Here is a 25,091-nt window from a genome sequence, read left to right as displayed (position 1 = left end):
CCACACATGAGACAACACAACATAAGCTGTCCTTGGGTGAGCTATGGAAGAGCGTGTACACAACCAATGTTGCAAGTTTCTCTGAGGCACAGTGACTCTGCAGAGGAAACGTATCATGGTCACTGGGTGTCTCCTCACTGCGCAGGAGGATGGACTGCTGAAGAGCAAAACCTATTACTTGCTAGCCATCTGACATACATGTTACAGCCAGGGCTCATCACAGTTCTGCTTTGCCAACGTGGCACAAATGTGCATCTGCCATGTGCAACAAGGACAAGCCGCAGACGCAGCAGGACTGTGAACCTGACACTGAACTTCCCTCAAACCCTGGCTTTCACCAGGCCTTCTTGGGGCCTTAACAAAGAACCGTTACACTCTTGGCTCACATTTTGCAGAAATAAGACCTTAATCTAACCCTTTTGTCCATCTCCTTATCTCCCCCTTTTCTGCCTGCTTTGCAAGGTGGCACTCATTTATTCTGGGCAGAGCGGAGACTGGAAAGGATGTCACCTCTCTATGAAGATACATAAGTAAATGAATACACAAGTCCATATATATATATATGCAGAGAAACATCCTGTGCCTAGGAATACCCAGAATATCACAACTGACTGCTATATAAGTAGTGACACACCTGTCACTACACCAGACTGAGGAGCCAAGGGCAGCCCTGCGCTGCTCAGTGGATCTCTCCTGCCATCCCAGAACCACTCATCCAGGTCTGTGAAATTTTAACGTCACATCTCATCAGAGAACGTATGCACACTCATTACTTACACACAACAAATTCCAAGAAATTGAATTATTTTCCAATTATGAAAATAAATGTTGGATTAATCTTATTCAGGCAATTTATTTAATTTCAACATAAACAGTCAGATACTATTATTTTAATTTTTTTCCCAAGAAATTGTATTTCTATGCATGCAAAAAAGAGTGAGCGTAGCATATACCGTGTCCCACAACTGAGCTGCAACACTCTTTCACTGCCTGTCGCGTTTTTAAAAGGGGTCATTCCATGCACACTGTTCATTTAAATTGCTGTATCTTTGGAACTGAAGTTGGAGTTTTACGAAGGCCATAACGCAAGCAGCATGCAATTTAAGTGTATTTTATGTATTTATATTCAAATATACTGAATTTAGATACATGAACATTTCCATATCTGTCCCTATCAGAGCCTCAGGAATCTTCAGCTAAACTATTTTAGTCAAGATGACTTTCAGGAATTTAATGTAAAACAGGCACCGAGCAAACTCAGTCACCGGGCATGCCACATTTATATTTTTTTTGACCATAAAAAGTGCAAAAGTTCACTCACTGTGTTAGTTTTATCCCACTCCTGATTAATGTTGAACATTTGAACAATTATGTTCTCTGCTGCTGTTAGAAACACACACATGCATGCTTTGTGTTTTTTCAGAGGTGCTCTAGCATAGGGCTTGTCTTGTTTTCCGCCAACACAGATGCTATAAAATCATGCTTGATTCAGTTTATTTCTTTCCTCCCCTCCCTTCTTCCCTTTTCCTCAGCCTTATCCTCCTCCATGTTCTTGGGTGGGCAGATTCATGGGGAGACTTGTTTTTTAGTATAGCCACCACCAGGCAGTTTGCTACTCTCCTGAAGCACATCTGGGCTTTATATCAGGCCTTTAATTAATCCTCAGTGAAAGCCAAGCTATGACATTTTGACTGGGCAGGCTCCAGTTTTGGACAGGTCTTGATTTATTGCGACTGAGTCTCAACCTACTTTGATTTATTTCAGCTTTGGGGAGGAGGGCAAGCACTGAACAGAAAAAGCACTGTTGGATGCAGAACATGTGATGCACGTAAAGGACCTCCAGAGTACTGTGGCCCAAATGACAAACAGCTCAGACAATTTGCAATAAAAATAAAATAAAATAAAAAAAGCCTAAGTGATGAAAAGATTTTGGTGAAAGAAATCACTTAAAGCAACAACAACCGCCACTACCAAAAAAGCAACAACAAATAATAAAAGGCTTAGTGAACTAGGATCAAACTATTTGGCAGAAAGTGCCAACGAAGGAAGCCCGTGACTTATCTCTAAGTAAACAATAAATCCCTGGTCGCTCATTAGTGTTAATCGTGCCTCTCATCTGCATTCAGCTAAATATGGAGAGGCCGGACCAATGCTTTCCTGATGAGTTGCTTTCAATGGAAAGGATGTTCTGCTATTGTCTGCCAGCCCGCCTTGGGTGGATGTCCTTTTTGCAGGTCTCCCTCTCTAACCGTATTCTGCACGGCATGCAATGCGCCAAGTCTTCTGGACAGCAAGAACAAAGGCAACCAGGGCCAAACTCTTCACCTAAATAAAGCAACGAACACCACAATAATAGGAGCCACTGAGTAACAAATCCAATCTGCTTAAGGTGTAAATCTTTATCGTTTCTATGTGCGGGCTTGCTCTCTTACTTAGGCCCTTTTCTTGTTCTAATTAAAATTCTGTTGGACTAGATGACTCAGCGAGTTAATTCTGAATACACTGTAGCTACTTCCAATTAATTCCTGTTGTGTGTACGCGCAAAGAAACTCAGTATCTTGAAAATTCTAATGAAAACAAGTAATTTTATTGTTTTCCTTTAAGTGTTTTTGTTAAAAATTCAGATGCTCTGATTTCTCCCTCCCTTGTACTTCCTTCTCACCAACTGAAATTCAGTTTTTGTTGTTGTATTTTTTCCCTTCTAACTATGGGAACTAGAGGATTTATGGCTCTATCAAAAGAGAAGAAAGAGTGAAGTTCCAGCAACTGAAAAGCCAAAAATTTTTAGCCTAAGCAAACTGGTACTTTTTATTTGTTGACGCCTATCAGGCTCTGGTGCCCAGTGAACCTCCAGCAGAAAGGATGTTTTTGGTAAAGAGTCGTCACTGGCTGCTATTGAAATATCAGTAACACCTCAGATGCTACCTCAACTGTCCCCACACAAAGCCTTGGGAGGACAAATCTTTGCGCTCCTGTTATTCCCTGTAACGCAGGACGGAAGGACAACCCACATGTGGCACGTGCAGGCGAGGCATCTATCTCACAAATCAGGTACAAAAACATTACTTTAAAAACATTAAAACTCAATGATTGAAGACATTAGTAAAAAGACGTCTATGTGTTAATTTTTAATTTTCAGGGTGAAATCTGGAAGAAAGGCCTACCGTAGTTGGTTGATCAGATGCCTGTGTCAGTGAAGGCTGCAGTCCAGCCGTGTATTTTGCCACCAAGCAGGTAAGCAGTAGGGCTGAAATCACCATCTGGTTTAAGATGACTTGGGTCTTCTGCTAATTGAGAAGCAATTACATTGGTGTTCTCAGTCTAATCCATGTCACATTGACTAGTTTTATCATCTGTAAGAAAGTTGCATTTATTTTAGCTGTGGTAGGCTGGTAGGCCTATTTCTGCTGGTAGGCTACACAGGGTGCCTCTGTTTGTTGTCTTGTCCCCTAACTGGGTGGGCAGGCTGAGGTGGCTCTCCGTGCCCAATACAAAATTACTGATTCTGCAGAAATGCAGAATATTCATATGCCAATAAATGGCCAATCCCTTTTAGTTTTAGGAGTAGAAGTCAAATTGGTGTTAAGGACAATTCTCAAGTCAAAGTGTTCTACTGAACACATATGTCCCTCACTGCTCTTCACTCTGTGAGAAAGCAAATCATCAAAATCTAATGCAAATGTTCTCTATTTTCTATGTATGTTTGTGTTTTGTGCCCCACTCAGTTTGGAGAATTTCAGGCTCCTTTCACAGGCAGAATCAAGCGCAGTTGCAGCTGGTGGTTTACTTTGGTCCAAGAGCAGGTGATGAGAACACAGCATTCCCTTATCAACTCGGGTCTTAATCCTCGTCCCCCCATATGGGGATGCAGCATATCACCATTGGCTGTGCTCCTCCCGAGGATAAATTTGCTTTTGTCTGCCAGACGGTGCTTCTTTAGCTGCTGCAGAGCTGGTTCTGTGTGGGATTCCAGATGCTAGCTTTCACCCTGAGCCTGAACACCACCATTTTTCTTACAGGCAGTTTTATTTTCTAATTTTTATCTGCCTTCATGAAATATAAAAGTTGGTGTAATTTTTCCTCTGAAGAAAATGTAGTAACACTGTAAGCTCCAGTAGTACTTTCTAATACCAACACAGCTGGTATTTGCAGTGACAAGGTAGTAGGCTATTTCAGTGAAAGAAACTTCATATGAACCAGCATCCCAGCGAAAGCCCGTATCTAGGCAAAAAGGATCCCTTTAAGATACTACTAATAAAACTATCAGCTTGCTTAGTCAACTGTTTTACAAGCAACTCCAGAACGTAAAAAACTATTCGAGACAGCGTTAAGATAGTGTTTTCAGAATTTGGAATTTTTTCCCTGACTTGAAGTATTTATGACACATTGTATTTACATGTTCAGCCTGCTACAAATCAGTGCAACTAAATGCTTATCATCAACATGCAATTTTGCTACACAACTTGTTTAGAAACCTCGTATGAATAAATTAAACCAAGGGAACGGACGCTTGTTTTTCTTTACCACATAGCGTATTTTAAAGGTAAATGTCAAGCGTGCATGATTCTGCTATTATTTAACACTATTTTCTGTAATCACTTTAAAATGAATGTGGTAACAATGATGATTAATTTACTTTCTTTTTGGGTGGACTTTTTACTCAAGCTTGTTATTCCGCCAGCTACACTTTTACACACGTGCCTGTTGTTTTTACACTGCCCTTCTTTAGATCTGACCTTATGAAAATCAGCAACAAAAAAGCCTTCTTTGAGGAAAGTCTAATTTACTTAATTACAAGGAGTGGGCAGTTGTGCACGAATTTCATCATTCTGTCGTACTTGAGGCTAAAAACTGGCACAGAGTGGGCCAGGTGAAAACTCTTTATTACGCTTCCTGTTTATATTGGTAACGCGTTAAATGGAATTTTAATGTCTCCTGAGGTCATTTTTAGAGCCAAATTGTGGCTGTCCCTATCGCAGGTGTACTGAGTAACTCTGTGCCGGCACAGAGCCTCTTTCTCTCCTGCCAGCCTCCACCTCCCCCTGCATAAATGTAAGACGCAATGGATGAAGTCAAGTCCCACCGAAGTCAATAATCATATTATTAGAACAAGATCTCACTCCAAACCAGTTCCTGCAGTTGGTTTGCAGCCTGCTCGGTCCTCAGGCTTGCCAGGAGAGCAGGGAGGGAGCGCACCGCCCTCCAGTGCTCTTGGGGCTTGCGCACTTCATGCATTTATTGCTATCAGGATCAGAGAGAGTATTTTGAAAAATGTTTTCTTAGCACCCATATTTGTAAGACTCCACTAAAAAGCTATACATGATATGAAGTGTTACGTTAAGTGCGCTGAGGCCATAAGAACTTGCACAAGCCTCCAACCAACACCAGTTCTAAACTGCTACTCACCTGCTCTTGAATTACTTTAAAAAGAAAAAAAACCAAACTATTCTCCTAGAGATGAGGCAGCAGATAGTACAGCTAGCCTGGGAAAGCACCTCAGAAGGCAAGCTCCTTCGTGCTCCAGCTTGGCATCCCTGGAAAGCAGAGCACAGCTGCGTCCTGCTCCACAGCAGGCTCCTCCTTGCAAACCAGTATCATTTCTGCCACCGGTACTACCGATTCAGAAAGCCACATTCCAGTGGTGCATGCCATGATTATGGCACAGGAGTCACCAGAACTGGTTTATAAGGTATTATGGGCTGGAGTAAGACATCAAAGAAACGTATACACAGAACATGCACAAATAGGAGCAGTGTTGATCCCCTGGCCGCACGGAATATGCCCTGAATATGCCCCTTCAAACACAAACTCCTCTCAGCACGGGGGTTCAAGAGCACTGCTGCTGACAACTAGGAGATTACGGTGGTAAGAGGCACAGTGCCCAGCAGCAGCCGAGTGCCTTTTGGGCTTTCCCTTGTCAGGAGACAGACCTGTCTTTTCTTGATGTACATCTGTCACGTAGCCTACAGACCATCCTATCTCATGCCAATAACCCCAGATCTGCGTGTAATCTGGGAGATGAACACTTTTAAACTGGCAGTACTTTTAATATATATCTACCTTGGATATCAGTAACAACACTGGAAATAAAATGAAAAGGGTTTACTTAAAATATTTTTCCCTTGTCAATTATTTCCCCTTTAAAATAAATACGATATATTAAAAACCTGATGCTTGCTGAATTTAAAACACCTTGGAGGAAGACAGAAATTCCCACCAGATACAGAAAAGTACGATTTGTCTGGAAATAAACACAGTGTAATAAATTAACAGTGAGGGGGGAAATATGCCTGTATTGCATAAGGAAAAAATACTGCATTAGCAACACAAAGCATTACTTTTTCTTGTAAAATAAGGCACAGTGCAGCAAGATTGTATCATTTGTACCAACTTTTCGTTATGTCAAGAGTAACATGTGTGCCTGGTATTATAGCATTAGGGTTGCCTTGATAAACAGTTACAATACAGAGTAATATCTCACTTGTTAGAGGTTAAGGCAGAACTAGGAGTAAATGATCTACAAATGCAATTTACCACTCCTTAAAGAAATCTGTAAAGTGCACTTGGAAGAAAGAAAACCTCTTTTGATATTAAAAAAAAATAATAATTTCAAACCCATTTGCCATTTGCAGATCAAGAAATAACAACACACAACTTGCACTAGAAATATCAGCTTCTAAAAACTACAAAGCTTGTTATTAAAAGCTAGAGAGTAAACATATTTTCATGACATTTAATAGAAGAACAGCATGAGTGTAAGTAACATTGGTGCAACAAGAAGTCAGTCTGAACATTCCCAACGCTCCTATGGACCCAGCAGTTCAGGGAATGGCTCACAGCAGGGGCTCCTAGCAGGAGATCATGGTTCTTTGAGGTTTCAAATGGTTGAGTTTGCCCCGCTTGTCTCATGCTATTGCACAAGAGAGATGAGGCTAGGCACAATGTGCCTAGACTGCACTCAGCTCTACAAATAATTTGCCGTTGCAGACAGGCAACATTTCATATAAATAGTTTGGGATCCCCTGCTTTTGCTTCCTCAAATCCAATGCCAAAGATCCTTTAATCCCGCTGCACAACAGAAAAGCAGAAAGCAGATACATGGGCCCACTCGCTTAAGAAACACCACCAAAATCCTGATTTCACTAGAAGCAATGGAATGGCCACCAATCTGTCTGGCACCAGGAGCTGCCCTGTGCACCAGCAGAGCCTGGGGGGAGGAAAGCCGCTGGGTGCCCCTGCACCCGTCAGCCTCCACCTGCACGGAGGAGGAAGAACTAGGAGGGTTTGAGGGAACCACCAGCTGTTTTGCGCAGACCTCACGTAAGCTGCAGACACAAGATGTTGTCATGGATCCACAGTTTACTTCATTCTCCTTTTCCATGGCTGCAGGCAAATCCATCCCAACCCCACTGCTGAGCTAACTGGGGACAGGGAAAAAGAAAATGCCAACGTCACTCACCTACCTTACAAATGTAACGCTCCTCATACTCCCGAGGAAACAAACAATTGCTCTTGTTACAGAAATCACACAGTTTTTGAGAGGAAGGGAGAGAGGAGTCAAGCACATGACAGCAATAAGCTTTCTTCACATACTTAACCTGGTAACCAAGTCAACCGTCCCCGGGGGAAACTTAATGCCGGCCAAAGAAGGCCAACTGGAAAGTTCAGCTGCTCTATCTTTGGACCATTAATGTTGGTTGTTAGGTCAAGGTTTCATCCAAAAACACCTACAGCTAAAATTCAAGTATTTCTGCTAAAACTAAAAGTGGCATATTAAGTGCACCCTGTGGGTTTGGGGAATGTTTCCCACTCAAACAAACAAAAAAATCGTATTTTTTTTCCATACCCAGATCAGGCAAGAACAGTCACTCTGCTGATAACCAGTCTTCTTAATAATACACAGAATATTAACAGCTAGAGTACAATAAAAGTGAGCCCTGACATTTTAATTTATCCTCTGAAATATTTCTTCTTTCAGTGGAATGACCTGAAATTCTTGGAGGGCTAAAAACTTTGGTTCTGGGAATGCACTGCCCATGATGTTTTACTGGCTTCAACTCAAATGAAAACAATTACCGCGTAGTGAGGATGTTACCACACAGACATAACACCACCATTAACTATTTTTGACTTCCAGTGTAAATTGAACCATTATGGGGTTTTAAAAATGTCCTCATTAAATTTTAATGGTCTGTTTTAAGAGATTTTTTCCCCCCTTATTAAAATTAAAACCAACTATGCTATACAGCTTTCTCAGAATGTGGTGCATGACTCTAAGATTCAAATAAATCTGTAAACCATAGATTAGTTAATAAAGAGAATCTATCTGGGTTATTACAGGTGGGGCTGGTAGCAGTACCTGTTATTAATGTTGCCTAACATTTACCAATAAAAGATGCTGCTTCCCGTTCTTTAAAATGTTGCCAAATACCATCTGACTGAATAAAAAATTTCTGAGTTCAAAGGTGGACACACCTCGTTGGGTTTTCAGGTTTTTTCCTTTTTTTTTTTTCTTTTACCCCGTCTCATGATAGAAAAAAGACCAAAGAAAGGAAGGAAAAGTGTCAATTGATACGATTCAGCTGATTAAAGAATACGTTTCATTTGTATTAACTGTCCCATAAATCTCAATTTTTTTTTTTCCACGAACTCAGGGCTTCCTTGTTGTATGGTAAGTATTTGAAATTATGCGGGCAGAGGGTTAGAGAATGTTTATGAGAACATTTCCATCAAATGTGTCCTGAACTTGCCCAATTCATAAACTTTGTGTGGACTAAAACAGAAAAAAAAAAAAAGTTTTAAGAAAATCATGGGTTTATATACAATGAGGAGAAACTTGTAAGACCTTTGCTGTTAAATTTTGTGAAGATTCACTTTACAGTGAACACGCTCCATCCCGTGATGGGGCAGTGGTTTCCCTCCAGGCGCAGCTGCAGCCTCAAGCAGGCTCCCTGGTGTCCTCGCTCCCTGGGTGCAGGCAACCCCATCTCCCTCGGGAGATTCAGCTCTTTCCCACAGTCTCACCTGCAGTTGCCCCAAGTTAAAACCACCACTAGACTGACTGGAAGGTGGGACAGACCTTCTTATAAAAAGTCTGGTTTGTTTTCACCCTGGTGTTACATTGCCACCTGCTAATGAGTAAACATTGTCCTCCAGCACGCACCGACGTGGTACTGCAATGACAGTTTACGTATTGCATTATACAGTCTCTCTGCTGGCATCCGTATGTTTTCTTCTACCCTATCAAAAGTATAAGTAAAGCTCCTAAACACAGACCCTGTCATAATTTTACTTGTTTTTCCACACATTGCCAGACAGAGCAGAAAACTAAAATCATAGGAACACAGCATGCATTTAAAGTTCTGAAAAGTGCCTTAATTTGGTATCCTACAAGGAGAACATACTACAAAAGCAGAATTTTTCAGGAGGACTCCTGTAGTTGTGTTATTTGAAGAGATAGTGTTTTCGAGCTACAATGGCATAGTAGGTCAGTCTCAAAAATATGACAACAATACATAATTTATCAATCTAGAAACCTTATACTTGAAAGAAGCCTTAGTCTAACCTTTCCATCACTCCAATTGAATTGTAAGACCACCGCCGTAACAAGACCACTTAGAAAACCACCGGGGTGGCCTTGATAATAATACACATATCATTGTTGAGGCACAGGAAACTAAACCAGATGGTTTTGCTGAGGAAAGCACTTTTTTTGGCTTTGTAAAGCCTAAAAACATTAATAGGTCAAACACAGAAGTGGTGAAAAAGAAAGCTAAAGGAAAACTTATGTAAATAAGAAAAAAAGATTTTTCACAATTATATTTCCCTCACATAAAAATGGTTGCAAGAAAATAAAAAGGGGGAAATGGTGCTGTAGTTCTGAAATAGATCAGAATGGTTTTCTGAAAGGAAAAGGTCTAAGAGCAACACTTACAGTAGGCACTGCTGCTGGAAATCAATACCATATGATGTGCATTAGGCAGAACACCTACATATTGTAATTAAAACCCTTTTCTTTCCGCATTTTTATGTTTTAAATACGGAGAACATTCATGTCTATTGCAACCATGTTCTTTCTTGTTCAATCTCTTATTATTAACAGTCATACCAAACTTAAAGAGAAAATAGCACAGGCATGCACCTCTTAAAATACATGAAATTGAAAAGAATTTCCTCAAAATCATCCATGCACAAACAGAAACATGTATACACGCATGCACACATATATACACACAGGTGGGGTGTGTGTGTGCATGTGTTTAAAGCATGTTGGAATTTTCCTACTTATACTGCTGCAGTTGTTTAGAATCACATTATTTACACTCTTCAACACTTCAGGAGGTTTATAACTAAAAACCATGAAGAACTTGGTTTTGCTTTTCTTTAATGCAGACACCATCTACATGAGTGAAATTAAGATGATACTGCATTACTCTGCTGAGAATTGCAACTATTTCTAATAGTCAAGAAGTCTAATCTAAACTACATGCAATGAAAGAAATGTATTATAGGCTCTCTTATTGTGAGAGCTTACAAAAATGTAAGCTTTTATTTGGCATTAAAAAAGAAAAACTTTTACTATCATGGTTGTTCTAAAACATGTTCTCTCTTCATAAGGGAAGGTTTGCCCATATTTTCAAAATCTGAAAGAAGACGTTTGAGAATTACACCTACATTTTGCTGCTATAAACTCGTGCTCTATCTGAAAGAAAGCATCATTATTTAAATACCAACATTTTCTCTGCTTGCATGGGACAACACAGAACATTGAGAAGAGCTTCACCACATGCTTATCATTTTTAAGATTTCATTTTGGTACTGCTCAGAAACAGCCTTGGAGGAAACGTTCCAAGTCTTCATTTCAACTCCAAAGTTCTTAACTAAAACTAGAGAGTTAAAAGAGTGGTTTCTGAAGCCAGAAGTGAAGTGGGATGGACCACGGGTACCCTACTGAGCCAAGGGAGCCTGATGGAGCCCACCTGGACAGCAACAGAGAGGGAGAAATCACAATGGGGTCTGGGGTCTTACAGCACCCTATTTTGATTCTGCATGAGAGACATGATGGGGAGATGCCTGCTTTGTGGCCAGTGACAGCATCTACCACCTCATGTCAAGACTTGAACACTTTTGTAGGGTTGGAACATTTCAGCTGAGGGGCAATGTGTGCAAATAATTCACTAAATCAGTGTCATCATGAATTTACTCCGGTAATCCACTTCCCTGTGTCTTTTCCCTGTACACTCAACCAGAGGGAAGTCACTCTACTTCTCCTTGGACCTGCTGTTCCAGCACTCTTGTTGTGTCACGAAGAAGTGGCTCTTTTGCAAATGCCAGTGCCTGTGGGTCAGTGCTGAGTGAACTTCACAATGCAATTTGCCATCTTTTGTTTGAGCCCCGTTATCAGTGCTGTGGCCACTTACATTGGCTGTGCCGTAACCTGAGAATTGTATCATGGTCAACTGTGACTTCCTTTACCCTGGACACATCACACCTCCACATGTCCAAAGTATTTACATGAGGAAATCGAAGAATATTCTGACATTGGTAAGTGTGTACTTCCTGTGGGAAGGTACTGCCTTCTCAAAAAGCATTTCAGCACGAGGCTGGCTTACTTCAACATCTTACGAAAAGGACAACAGATTTTCAAACTATCAGAAAGAAACTAAGGTGGGACAGTCATTGTCTCCGATACACACACTTCTAGAAAAGATAACTGCTTCAGCAAATACCTGTCAAGACTTTTATGAATGTTCAGTAGTTGTGCCAGACAATGGAGCACAGTCCACCAAACTTTTCTACTAAAGGTTCATACATGCCCTGCTGCTCTCACAATTACTTCACCTAGATGGCAGCAATAAGATAATCAGTTCAGTTGATCGTGACATCAGTCAGAGCAGATTGGATATAATTTTAATACCAATTTGGCTTAATAGAGCCAATAATTATCCAAGCTCAAGCAAGCTGATGGAAAGAAAAAGTTCTATTGGAAATAGATAAAATACTCTTGAATACCTGGATGGCTCAAAAATCTTTACGCTTATACTCAAAGAAGTGCAACATTGAGGGTTTAAAATTATTTAACTTTTGTTAGAAGTGATCAACTTTGATCATAAAAACTAAGCAGTAAAGAAGGAAAAACATTTTTCATTTCAGTCCATAACAGAAGGGTAATAACCCTCACTTAAAAGCATGCTTTAAGTTCATTAGCCAATCTCCTAACTACGTGAGGTATTGATGCACAGACAGATATAACTGACTTTCCTTTTATAACCAACAATCCTCAACAAAGCAAGACTCTCACAAACAAGTATTCTGCTGGGCTGATGAAAGGACGTGTCAGAAAAAACTTCAAGTCTCATCAGACTAAGGTAAAACGTATCTCAAAAAGATGATACATCCTTAACACTCCACGAAAACAAGAAAACAGAACCAGAAATGCCTTGGCCAACAGTCTCCCTGGCTGAATCCTTTTCTGATGTACAAGAGTAAAGTAAAATTTTAAAAACTCTTGCCAGACAGAATTATTTATATTTAAACGTACACACAAACATACAAGAAGGGATTTCCCACAACAGAAATGGTAGCAGCTGTTTCTGAGGGTCAGCCTCTACCTATTAGAACGGTGAACAGAAGAGTCGTGAATAAAAGACCAGGTGATGCTGACTGGAGATTTAAACGCAGAAGACGTCACTGTAGATTAGATTTTACTATCTCAATTTCAACATGCGCAGAATAGTTTAAGACAATAAAAATGACTGCATTTTCTTATGCATTTTAATTACAAAGTAAAGTATGAATCAGTACCAGTATCAACTGAAAAACAAAAAAAAGATGGAAAGCCTCTCTCTAAACAGTTTCTTAATGTGCTTGGCTGGATTGTACAATAATTTACTCTATTATTTATAAACTGTTATTTTTTTGCTTTGGTGTTTTTACATTATTTAAATATAAATTAATGGAAGCTGATTGACATACATTTAGAATATCAAATGGTCACTGATTTCACCATGAATTCAGGCACACGCTCAATGTTAAGCATTTAACTAGACCTGTGATTAATTTAATTGGAGCCAATTATGACCCACTTATGAGTCCTCTGTAATTATTGCTTGAAATACTGCTGGATTTCTATTGAAGGCAAAAGAAAATATTTCTGATCTGTACGAATATTTAAAGACTATTAAAACTGTTACCTTCGACCTGTTCTTTTACTTTTGTAAGATATATATTGATAGGCTTTTCCACAGCATTCATCAGTGCAGTATTTCTGCTCTGTGCGCAGCACTGAGGTGTGGGCAGTGCAACTGCAGAAGGCAACCTGAACGTCAGTGGGTGATAAAGAAGAAACTGAAGGAAAGGAAGAAAAAGCCTCAGCTGTCGAACTCTAATACAAACTTGGTCTTTTCCCAGAGCCACTTTCCAACATGACTATGTTCTATCTGTTGGCTTTCTCTTTACATCTTTACAAATAAGTGTGTCTGCTACATCCCCAAGAGCAACACTTTAAGGTTTCAGTTGCACGTTACCTTCACGACTTCAGTTACCGTATTTAGCATGTAGGAAATTAAAAAAACAACCAACTAGTGATGGATTGATAGGTATTTTTTAATGGTCCAAGTTAAATGTTTCTGAGAATCTATATTGATTTCAAATAAGGCTCTTGAGTGAGTGACTTAGGAAATTCGTATGATGCCTTGTGTTTTATAAATGGCATAGAAATGAGTCAGACTGTTAAGGCTTGCTATTGTACTAATATTTGAAAATACCTAGCAGATGGCTTACTAGAACTTTCTGCAACAAAGAAAAGGTGTACATTACCCTCCCAAAACAAAACAGTGCACAGAAGATTCATATATCAATAGTGCTGATATATTGTTTTTCCTCTTCCCACTCAGTGGCATTGATCGTCGTCTCTAATACTACCCCATGAGACTTGTGCTGGATCAGAGTAGAGTGAAAATAGAGAAAGGGGGAGTAAGAGGCAGCAGCAATTTCTGCAAAAATCTTAAGAGTTACTAATATACTTTTAGGATAAAACTAATAATCTCCCCCCCCCCCAAAAAAAAAAATTTCACTGCCTCCTTGTTTATATTTTGTTCTCTTCAAACAGTGAATGGAAACCTTTCTTTCTAGTGAGTTAGACTTCCTGATTTTCATTCACCAGCACGATGCCGCTGTACCTGATTTTCATTTTCTGCACGTGGCAGTTCAAGTCCCAGCTCAAAAACCTAATCAAACTCATATTCCAACTATTGTTCCCTGATATGAACCTACGTTTAAACTTCTGAATCACCTGCTCTACTAAAGCTGACCTCAACCCACAGCCCAACACTGAGCACGCTGGCAGCCCATCCCTTGGTGGGCACCTACATGCTTCCATGCAGGCACGTGCTTCCATGCTTTACTGTATACAGAAGTGTTTGCCCAAAATCACAGTGGCAGTCGGATGAATGTCTGTGATCAAAACTCAAGAGTCCTGACTTCTGCTTGTGCTGTGTAACCACCAGAAGTTCTCCACTCCAATACATACAGGATACGATCTCTCCACCAAGTCAATGGGAGTTTGGTCATCAACTTTCATGAGATCAGGAATTGACCCATAATGTTTTATAAATCAACAAAAGGGAATGTATTTATGGTTTTATTATTATCCCTAATAAGGAAATAAGGAGAAAGAAAACACAGTACATGGTCTAGTCTATACGCACATGTGTTACTTGTATTAATATCAATGGGATTTAAAAGTACATATGGAGAGGATAAGATATATCCCTATGTGTTCAGCCATATGCTTAAGGAAGCTCCCCAAATGCTTGTAAATACGATCATGCTTTCTAACATACTATGTATTTATTTGAACAACGTTAAATCTCTAAGCCTTACTTTCCAGTCCATTAAAGCCTCAAATAATTGTTTATTTCCAGTTTAAAGTTACTCTCTTTTTTAGCCATTAGAAGGCTGCCTGTAACCACATTTCCACGATATTCAGGGAATTAGAGAATTGATAATAACTCTCCCATTATCCAAAGGGGTACCTCTCTGGGAAGAGAAATACTCAAGATGTACTATATTTTAGTGAGGAATTCTTTCCAGAAGGTTTTGGGACAGGCCCAAAACGTGTAGCTGAAAGGTCTGGAATGCTACTTACACAACAAACATGTGTTCGTGCTGTAGACCTCGGACAACTACATTCCTTCTGGAGGCCAAAGGCCTTGAAAGCTAGTCATTCTTCTGGGTAGACTTGTTCTCATTTCCTTTTTGTTTTTAAAGGTTTGAACACAGGACAACGGTCTGACCCACTAGGCACAAGAGGGTTATTCTGGATTTCCCTTATGGAAGAAGACATCAGAATGCATCCCACAATTTATGATCCGGTGCAAGTTGTCTTGGAATGAGATAGCCAAAGTATTTATGGAATATCTAATGCCTGCTAGCAAATTATGCTCATTATGTTCATGCAATTGAACATTTCCTTTGGCTTATCTTTTACTTCCTTTCAGTTGAGACTTGGTAACTGACTTTATGAACGCTCTTGACTACAGTTTTATCCATTAAAAAGATGCTTGGGATCATTTACTGGATTAACTGCTTCAACTAATGTAGCCACAGATATAAAACAATAGTCACGGAAGCATAGTCCTGACATTCACAGTGCCCTTACCACCTTACAGGCAAATTCAGCACCGAACCAAAAGCCAACTTTATTTATAGCCAGCTGTGAAAAATCACCTTCTTTGCTTCCTTGATGTAACCCTTTCAATGCCAAGGGGATACAGCTGTTTACTTTTTTAATATCAACCAGAATGAAAGTTTATATTGTGGTATTATGATTTTGTTTTCTTGCTGTTTCTTTTTGACCATAAACAAGATTGGAGAGCTCGCTTTTATTTTACCTTTTAAATCTCAATTTACGATAAAGGTCCCAAATCAGACTTTTTCCTACTTCTTACTTTGTAATATAGAAAAACAAAACAAACAGTCGTCATCTTTTTAAACTACATCAATGAATGGTGCAGCCAAATCCGGTTTCCCAGCAAGGAATTATTAAAAGACAGAAATAGTCCAATGACCACAGGAAATCTTTAAGCACCAAAATGGGGACAAAAGTCCCCTGGGGAAAAGACAATATTTCCTACATGGTCATTCATGTCTCCTTGTAATACAATACAGGGGTATTGTTTGTTTATCTGCTTAAGTAGATGCATAGAATAAAATTAGAAACAAATCCTGACTACGAAAACATTTCAAACACTAGATGCAGGCACATGTGCTGCAATACCTGCCATCGCAACTATGTTCTGATGCTTCTGTCTGATGCATAACCAGCTAGACCTTTGATCATTAATATATATATCATTCTTGCCTCGTTACAATAAAGGCCACCAACCTCCAGCAGGATCTTTGACTTCAGGTCATACTGCATCTTGCTGCACTCTTAAAATTTGTCAAAACGATAGGAGAAATTCTCTAAAACAGATGCACTTTATAGTCAGCCCCCTCCCCCAAGGAATCCAGTCAAGGAATGTAAACCCAGAGATTTATTTTTCTGTTCAGGTCACGCCTGGGGTAGACTGCTGTGTTACTAAATTCCCGAGTCTGAAATCAAGAGCAAGATAAAGTTAATAGGCCTCAATAGGCAAAACCATCCTGAGATAGCCCTCCGTGGACTATGACCTGAAGTTACAGCAATAAGCATTATCCCCACCACAAAGATGATTCAGAAAAAGGCACGTGGTCCACAGCTTACCTCAACGTAGTCCCTGGCATGGCCCCAGTCTCTCTTAGCATCCAGATTGCCCAGGCTGAAACAATCCAGCTGTCCAAGGTGAATCTTTGCTACCGATCGGCTAATTTTTCGAGTAACAAAGTTAGCCCCTGGAATAGAAATAAAAGGCAGCATTCAGCATAGCCACAGTGGCAGATGATATGGCCATAAGAACCACCTTGTATAGCTCAGCACTTGCTACTTTCAGCCTTCATCCACTCCCCTCACACCACCTAGACCCATGCCGTCTTTTATTGTTTTAGTAGGCTAAGAAGTTTCCAGTGCAAGTGTCACGTTAGCTGCACTTTCACAGCAAACATCTTTCTTTGTGGGACTTCTTAAGCATTCCTAATTTGCTGCCTCAGTATTCAAGTCCAGGCATAAAGCCAAAGAAAATCACTTGGAATGTCAGTTCTTAAACACAAAATGCAAAAGGTTACATAAAGAAGACAGACATCTTAGACCACCCTCAAGTTTTTTGTCGCTGTTTCTTTTTTCCTTTTTAATTTTTGTTTTTTAAGGAATGCATACATCTAAATAAATTAGTTTATTAATAATAATAAAAAAGAGACTATCCAAATACTACATATTCTCCAAAGGACTGTAATGGTTAAATGTGTTCTACTTTTCTAGTTATTTGGGATTCTTTGTCCCCCAGGTTCAGTGAGATCATGAAATTGTGATTTCAACTTCATCAGTTGAAGGCTGTACCTTATTTTATCATATTTCTGTATTTTGCTCACAGTATTGCTTTGGAAAATTTGCATTCCCATTTCTGCTCCCTGTAGAGTTGCTTTAAATAATATTTGTTTCTAGTTATTTTCATATCTTGATTTTTAGATTATGACGGCTGTGTTTCAAAAATGTGGTCAACAGTCTCCTCAAAAGCAAAGGGATTTGAATTTAGACCATGAGTTCTGGCTAAACAAGCCCAATGGCATTTGCACACTAATGGGCCACAAAAATTAAAATTACATGCCTTTTTAATAGCTAAAAAAAAAATGATTGAGTGGTGACAGATGATACTTCATCTAAATGGAAAGCAGGAAAGTTAGTGAAAACGACTGCACTTGTAAAATGCTCTTAGCAAATTTCAAAAGTCCTAAGTAGTGCAGCTTGTACATTCAATGCATATATGTAGGTTTTTCATTATGGAACTGCTCTTGAGATATGCATCTCAATATTATCTGTTTCCTGTCAAAAAAACAAAATTATTAAATAACATGAAGTGTCTTTTTCAGACTACTAATTTTTCCTGTAAAGTCAAGAGAACTACAGTACCTTTTTGTGTCATTTGACTCTGCCAAAAGCGGAAAGAACTTCTTCCTAATGTTTAATCTAAACCTACCCTGCTCTAGTTTAAAGCCATTACCTCCCGTCCTGTCACTACATGCCCTTGCAAACAGTCCCTCCCCAGCTTTCCTGTAGGCCCCCTTCAGGTACTGGAAGGCCGCTATAAGGTCTCCCCGGAGCCTTCTCTTCTCCAGGCTGAACAACCCCAAATCTCAGCCTGTGGGAGGTGCTCCAGCCCTCAGATCATCTTCGTGGCCCTCCTCTGGATCCGCTCCAACAGGTCCATGTCCTTCTTGTGCACAAACTTATTAGGATTATCTCTGGAACTTCCTAACCTTCTGCACTGAAATAATTTCAGTTAGCATTATTATTCAATAAATTACAGTTGAAGGAGAAGCTCTTTTTCTAGGATAAAATATATGGCTTTATGTTCCAGACTGCAACTGCATAACAAGCAAAACTGGCCGCTTTCAACGCTACGTTCCCATTTGCAGCAAAAGCAGTGAAAGTTCTAGTCATCATCTTCATTAAAGCAAGTTTTACTGTCAACCTACACGACTAACGATTGTCAGCTTCCAGTTTGAAGCAACCACTTCCTCAACATAAAAAGAAAAAAAAGCATATTACGTTGTGTGCGCATGTAAGAGAGAGAACTTTTACGCTATCAATTTAACTTGAAAGACATGAAAGATAATTCACAAGAAAAAGCAGATTCGTCTAGCACGACAGAGCAAATACTAGTGACTGCTGTCTTCTTGCAGAGTCACTGGTATCTGGAGAGAAACAGTCTTCAAAGATCTTCTCCAAGCAAAATCAGAATATACCTCAAAAAGCTGAAATGAAGAATTAAAGAGCACCACAGTGAAAAATGAAAACTTTTATTTTCCAGAAATATTCCAGTAAGGGTTCAACAAAATAATACCAACCTTCTTCTTGGAAGTGCCTCAGCATTAAAGCTGTGGAAGAAAACTATGCTACTGTTCATCCTGAGAAATGTGATTAGATTTTTTTTTTTTTCATGCAACCAAGGACTTAATGGCACATTTCAGAAGCATTTAAATGATATGGTTTGTAAATAATGTTTAAATACTGATTCTCTTCAAACACAGTATCTTAAAATATCCCATTACACTATATGCTTGATCCCGTGTCATTAAATGCACATCATAACTAGAATTTAAGCTGATGACCACTGGAGTCATACAAAAGAGTTAAGGCTATGTCAGCATTTCCATTATAAACCCCTGTCCTAGGGGTTTGCAATCGGGCTATAAAATCTTGCTTTGGCCTGAAACTTGGCAGACGTAACGTCTCTTTCCTCAGGAATGATTCTATCTAAAATTCTATGCAGAGTGCTACAGATATCTTTATATAACTGAATACGAAGTACCTTTTGAGACACAGAAATGGTTAGCTTCCTTCTTCCCCAGGAGGTATTGAGGACATGCTAATGTTGAACCTACAAGAGCATCTTCCTCCATAGAATGGCCAGTTAGTACCAGTAAGAGCATCAACAGAGCCGCTGGTGTGTTAATCACTTCACCCTTTGTGTTGATTTTCATCGGACCAAGATGATGCAGCAGCTAAAATGCCACCAGCTGTCACTGCTGAATAAGGCCTACACTATTATCCTACTAACATTACTAATTCACAGGGAAATATGTTGGTGGTAGCAAGAGAAACTAGCTTAGATTGGCAGGGAAGAGCGAGGTCAGAGCCCCACATTTGTCTCCTGGCTTTGTTCTGCTTCCTCAGTTCAGAGAGGTTTTGTAAAACACACCTCCCTCCTCACACCTAGGACAAATGTGGAGTGTTCAAAACTCTATAAACGCATGATATATTTTGAGTTATTTGAAGATTCATTCAAAACGTGGGAGGGTTGACACTGTTGTGGGAGCTTACTATCCTACTGTAACCGAGAGAAGAGTCATTCTTGCTCCCTGGGTAGGGCCAAGCACGCTGGGCTAACTGCCTCGCGTAGTTTCCTATGCAGCAAATACACCCGAAACATGACGGACCAAGTTATGCTCTGGTTTGCATCGCTACTGACAGCGCTGGAGTTGCTGTACCGCAACAGCAGAGCTCTGGCCAGACGTTGCAAAGGATGCTTTGGTGAGTCCGCACATTTCAGTAGTTCCAAACAGGCTTGGTTGAGGAATGCCTTACAAGTTTTTAAATTTTAAAAGGGACCTTAAACATGCGTTTTCATTATGTTAACAGCTGGTTCAGCAACGCTGGGCATTGTCTTAGATTTGTTTTCAAAAGCCAAGCCCTCCCTCTGAGATCATTAGCATTTCAATAGGATTCATAAGGTCTGATTTACAAACCCAATTTTTCCTAGATACAATTTAAAGCAAGGATTCCTCATCAAGGAGACCTGATCTGTAAAACACATAACTTGTCAGCAAACCACTATAGGAAGAATACTCCAATAAAAAGAAATAGTAGAGGTATAATGCAACAGCATCGGCTCTCCAGCCCAGGCCTGTCGCCCACTGCACCACCTGGCTCAGGGTGGAAAACACCTCTCGTAGCTCATCCCTCTGAGAAGGACACTGCCTACAACTGGCACAGATACAGTTTTGAAAGCTGGACATGTATTTAAAACTATTGCTTTAGGAAGCACGCTTTCAATGCACCTACAGTTCCAAAGCTGGATGCCCCGAGAAAAAAAACAAATCTGCGTCTCTGCATCAGTACCCCATTCCTCTTATCAGCACTGGGGTTTCACCCTTTGTGTATCAGCAGGAAACCAGCTCTTTGAAGTAGGTGTTTTTTCTCTAGAATCTGTGGTTTATAAGAGGCAGCCAAATAGATGAAGCAGCTTTAAGAGCCACTGTTATAGTAACTATTTCTTTTCAAAACCCCTCATTTTCCAGGTTCTCAAGGCTACATACAAAACTCAACTGATGACAAAACTATGGTCTTAGTAAGACTGCTATCCCTGTATAACAGTAGTCATTTCATGCATAAGAAAATCCATCATTAATCCTAGTAATATCACACAATAACAGTCAATCTGATCGCACTTAACAGCCACACTTATCTGTCAGCTGAGATGCAGTCCTAGCACAGTCTATCAAGTTGCCATAACATCTTTTCTTAATTTTGCATAAAATATGATAAAAAGGTTTCTGTCTCTAAAGACGCTGGCACAAGAAAAAGGGTGTTGTTTTTTTTTTCCTCCAGGTTTCTACAGTTCTGGCATAGATTCTAGTGGAAGCCTAACAAGTTCAAACACATTGTGTACCCAGTGCTTCTACTAACCCAAAGGAACATATTTCTTTTAACGTATATAGGTTGTAAATGACACATTTAGTGAGATCATTATAATGTTTTGATTGCCTGAAAATCCACACTGCTCATCATTTCCATTCTATGAGAAGCTTTTCCATTTTTGTAGCAAGCTGAAATTGAAAAACAAAGCAACACCCATTTTTTCTAAGAAAAGAAGTCCAGAGTCTCCTTTAGCTTATACTGATGAAAACCAATAATAATTATTCTGAAGTCAATGGTGTTACGTCAATATAAATCAAATGAAAAATCAAGTTATGCATCTTTAAATTCACCTTCCATATTTTGTGTTTAAATGGAACTTTCAAGTGTACCATGATTGAAACAACTGATACAGCACTGCATTTTGGTAAAACCAGTAAAGCAGATACTTCGTAGATGTTAAACACTCACGCATTTTAATTGTGAATCCACTCTCAACTTAAAATAACAAATTGTTCTTCTCACAACAAGTTATACAAAGTAGAAACATCACTGCTTGGAAACAAAGGAAAAATCATCATTAAAAGGGGCTTTTTCCTTCCCAGCTCTTCCTAATATCCTGCAAATTTTACACAGCAAGTACAGCTACGTTTGGATGAGCTTGCCAGAAAGTCCACAATCAGATTTTTGCAAAATGAAACATATATGAAATAAGGGTGATATGATTCATAAGCAACTCATTGTAAAGTCATGCACTGCACGGAAAACACCTTCCTGACCTGCGCAATAAATAATTTTATTTTCTGAAACGTGAGATACAGTGCTTTAATCCTTACACTTTAACCCTGTACAGCATAGCTGGAAATACTTTGCTTCATCATAATATTTCCAATCTCTTTGTCTGACCTTTAAAATTGTAATAGTGCCTTATGACAGTGGGTTTCTCAGATTTTTAATACATTTGCAATGTTCTTCCCACATTTTCAGTTTACATACCCCCAGCTGTTTTCCAATGGATACGTGATGTCTAAGCAGGAAAGATAAAGCTACTGATAATAGGCTTGTTTCTAAAAGTTATTCTTCATCAGTCTCCTGGGAAATAATTACCTAACAATAAAATCCACAGACTGCAGTTTGAAAGCAATGGTGCAATAACATGAGGATAAAATTGTCCCTCCTTACCAAGTGATCCTCATTAGGTATTACTCTAAAATGGGTGATTTCAATAGAATGAAACGGTACCAATTCCTTTAAATATTGCTAACAAAGCTGTTAATCGGCATATCAATTGAATTATTTCCCCGTATTGACGCATATTTTGAACTTTCTGATGCCAAAAGTAAAATGTACTAAGTCTGCCTGGCCCCATTGTCCATTTGCACCATGCTTTTCGATAGAATTCCTCGGGTAATGGAAAAAATATACCACTACCTGTATTTTAAAAATGAGGAGACTGAGGCAGAAAGGTAAAGGTGCCCAGAGGCAGGAAGCATCAGCAGCAGGAGGGCAGCACAATGGAGGAGGCTGATGCTCTTCAACGCAAGAGCACCTCTGCCCCTGACATCTGCTTGCACACGGAGAACATTTGGACAGCTGAGAGCAACAGGAGGGCTTGTGAACTAGGCACAGAGGGAAAAAAAATTATTGATTTTTATAATCTGAGAGGAAAATAAGAGCGAGAGACAATCTTGTGAGCAATGACAGGGCACAGAAATTGGGAGGGAATGCAAAAAGTAGGGAGACTTTCCTTTTTGCCAGTGGGTGGAAAGACAGCACGAAGCTTATGTGGAGGGACAACTAGTAAACCCTGTAAAAGAGGCGCACGGAAGTAGGGCAACTGACCTACCAACCACCACCAGAGGATGAGACTCAGAGGTGACATTTGTCACAGCACAGCCAGTCAAGCACCCCTGTGATTCAGTGGAGCTAACCCTCAGCCGGGGATCTGTCATCAGGGCTTTAAACTCTTCATGACTGTTTTGCATACAAACAGATATAGGTTTCCCAAAGAACAATGACAGGATGATTTCTATGACTACACAGCAGCAGTTCCCTAAAGTGACTGTGAAAAAAATGATGTTTAATTAGCAGACAATCTGCATGTGTAATGCATAACACAAAGCTATTAGATTTCACGTTCAAAATCCCCTTATTCAGGACTAAGTACGCACATCAGCTCTATCATATGGGCTTGTTAAAAGGGTAGGGTGACACACCAGCAATAACTGCTGGGTAAAAAGTGCTATTTTAGTATATTTCCTCCATATAATTTTTCTTAAATTAAAATATTTTCCCCTCAGGAACTGTGCACTGAACAGGAAAAGGTGAGGCATCAAAGATGCCAAAGGAAAAACCAAACATTAATACTGAAAACAATACGTAAAAGTGTTATTTCTGTTCCCGAGTTTATGCTGTTAATGGCACTTACATAAACAGAGCAGCTTTTTGCTTACAGAAAACTTAACCTTTTGCTCCAAACTATTCACTTTCATTTCTTAATCGCAGTTCATATGCCCTAAATTTTAAAACAAAGGTAAATGCCTTTAGCCACTCTGATTTGTTAACACTCATTTAAGCCATGTTTTTTAAATTGTACAACTAATGTTACTGAATTAAACCTCTCATTTAAGCTGTTACAGAATTAGGCAAGCCCTTGCATGTATGAGCTACGGGTAACCATGAGCATGCTCACCCATCAGCACAGACTCTTTATATTGTTTAAGCATGTGTAAACAATTGGAGTTAAGTACCTGCTTTGCTGAATTGTTGCTACAATAGCAAGAAACATATGCAACCAAAAGGGAAATCCAGCACTTACACAAAATGGAAATATCATGCGGTCTAAGGCAACTTGCACAAAACAGAGATTTTAAATTACCTTCTTAAATAACTATCAAAGTTCAGACATCTGTGCCCTTAAATTTAACACCCTCTTCCTTTTCTCCCTGTCTTTCCCCTCCTCCATCCTCTCAGCAACCAGTAGCACATCAAAAAAGGTGCTGTTTGATGGTTCAAGCTGAGACATTCAGCCTTTACCCTATCACTCCCTTGAGATGAAGCAGGCGAGGCTTTTAATCTTACCTGGTGACACATGACTGACTAATACAGTTTCTTGGACCTTCTGACCTCTGAGGAACTCAGTCTGGTTGGTCTCTCAGCCTCTCCAGGTGGCTGGGACACCAGCTTGCGGTGGGCTGCTGTATAATCAAAGTTTTGCACAGGCCGTCTGTGTCTTTCTGTGCACCCACATAAGTGCTAACTTTTCGTGTGCAAATTTCTGGGTATAAAACGTGTCATTTCACTTCAAGTCAGGTGTAAAAAGAACTTTCCTTCACTTCTACTGTAGGCAAAAGAGACTGTAATAAGAGCTAGCTTTAAAACCAATCGCAGTAGCACGCAGCTTTGCTGAGTCAGTGCTGATGTATTTTCTTGGAGAGAGAAAAATGGTCTAGCTACAGCCAAGTAACTTATTTGAAACTTCGCCTCCCACACAAACTAATAAGCAGTACTAGATGGGTTTGACACTTATACAGCATAACTCGAGATGTCCCTAAATCCGTGTACCTCCCTTTTGAGCTTTGTTGCTCAACTGTTTTTCTCTTAGGACTTTCTTCTGGTTAGCTTTGTGACAGTGGTAGTCCTCAAGGCACTCTTTAGGAAGCCCTCGATACATCGTTTGGTAAATGTGTTTCAATTTTCATAAACCGCCCTTTCCTACAGGAGTCCTGGAGCCACCAACAGGGGGTCCTGGAACACAGTTGAACTGTACTCCAGGGAGCTGGAAAGAGCCATGGGCAAAGAGCTGATCGAGAAGTGA

The 25,091-nt window shown here is 39.8% G+C and overlaps 1 protein-coding gene across 3 annotated transcripts in view; it reads right to left on the bottom strand.

The window, feature by feature from the left end:
- Positions 1-25,091, bottom strand: part of GMDS (GDP-mannose 4,6-dehydratase) — a 427,577-nt gene that overhangs the window by 213,998 nt on the left and 188,488 nt on the right. For all 3 annotated transcript variants that reach the window (XM_054190299.1, XM_054190301.1, XM_054190300.1), the window contains exon 7: positions 16,748-16,875. In XM_054190299.1, coding sequence (XP_054046274.1) covers positions 16,748-16,875 — 128 coding nt within the window. The remainder of the gene's footprint in view (positions 1-16,747; positions 16,876-25,091) is intronic.

The sequence above is a fragment of the Rissa tridactyla genome, chromosome 2 (assembly GCF_028500815.1).
Source record: "Rissa tridactyla isolate bRisTri1 chromosome 2, bRisTri1.patW.cur.20221130, whole genome shotgun sequence".
Lineage (NCBI taxonomy): Eukaryota > Metazoa > Chordata > Aves > Charadriiformes > Laridae > Rissa > Rissa tridactyla.
Note: the sequence above shows the minus strand (reverse complement) of the source record. Positions and strands in the feature narration are given on the sequence as shown.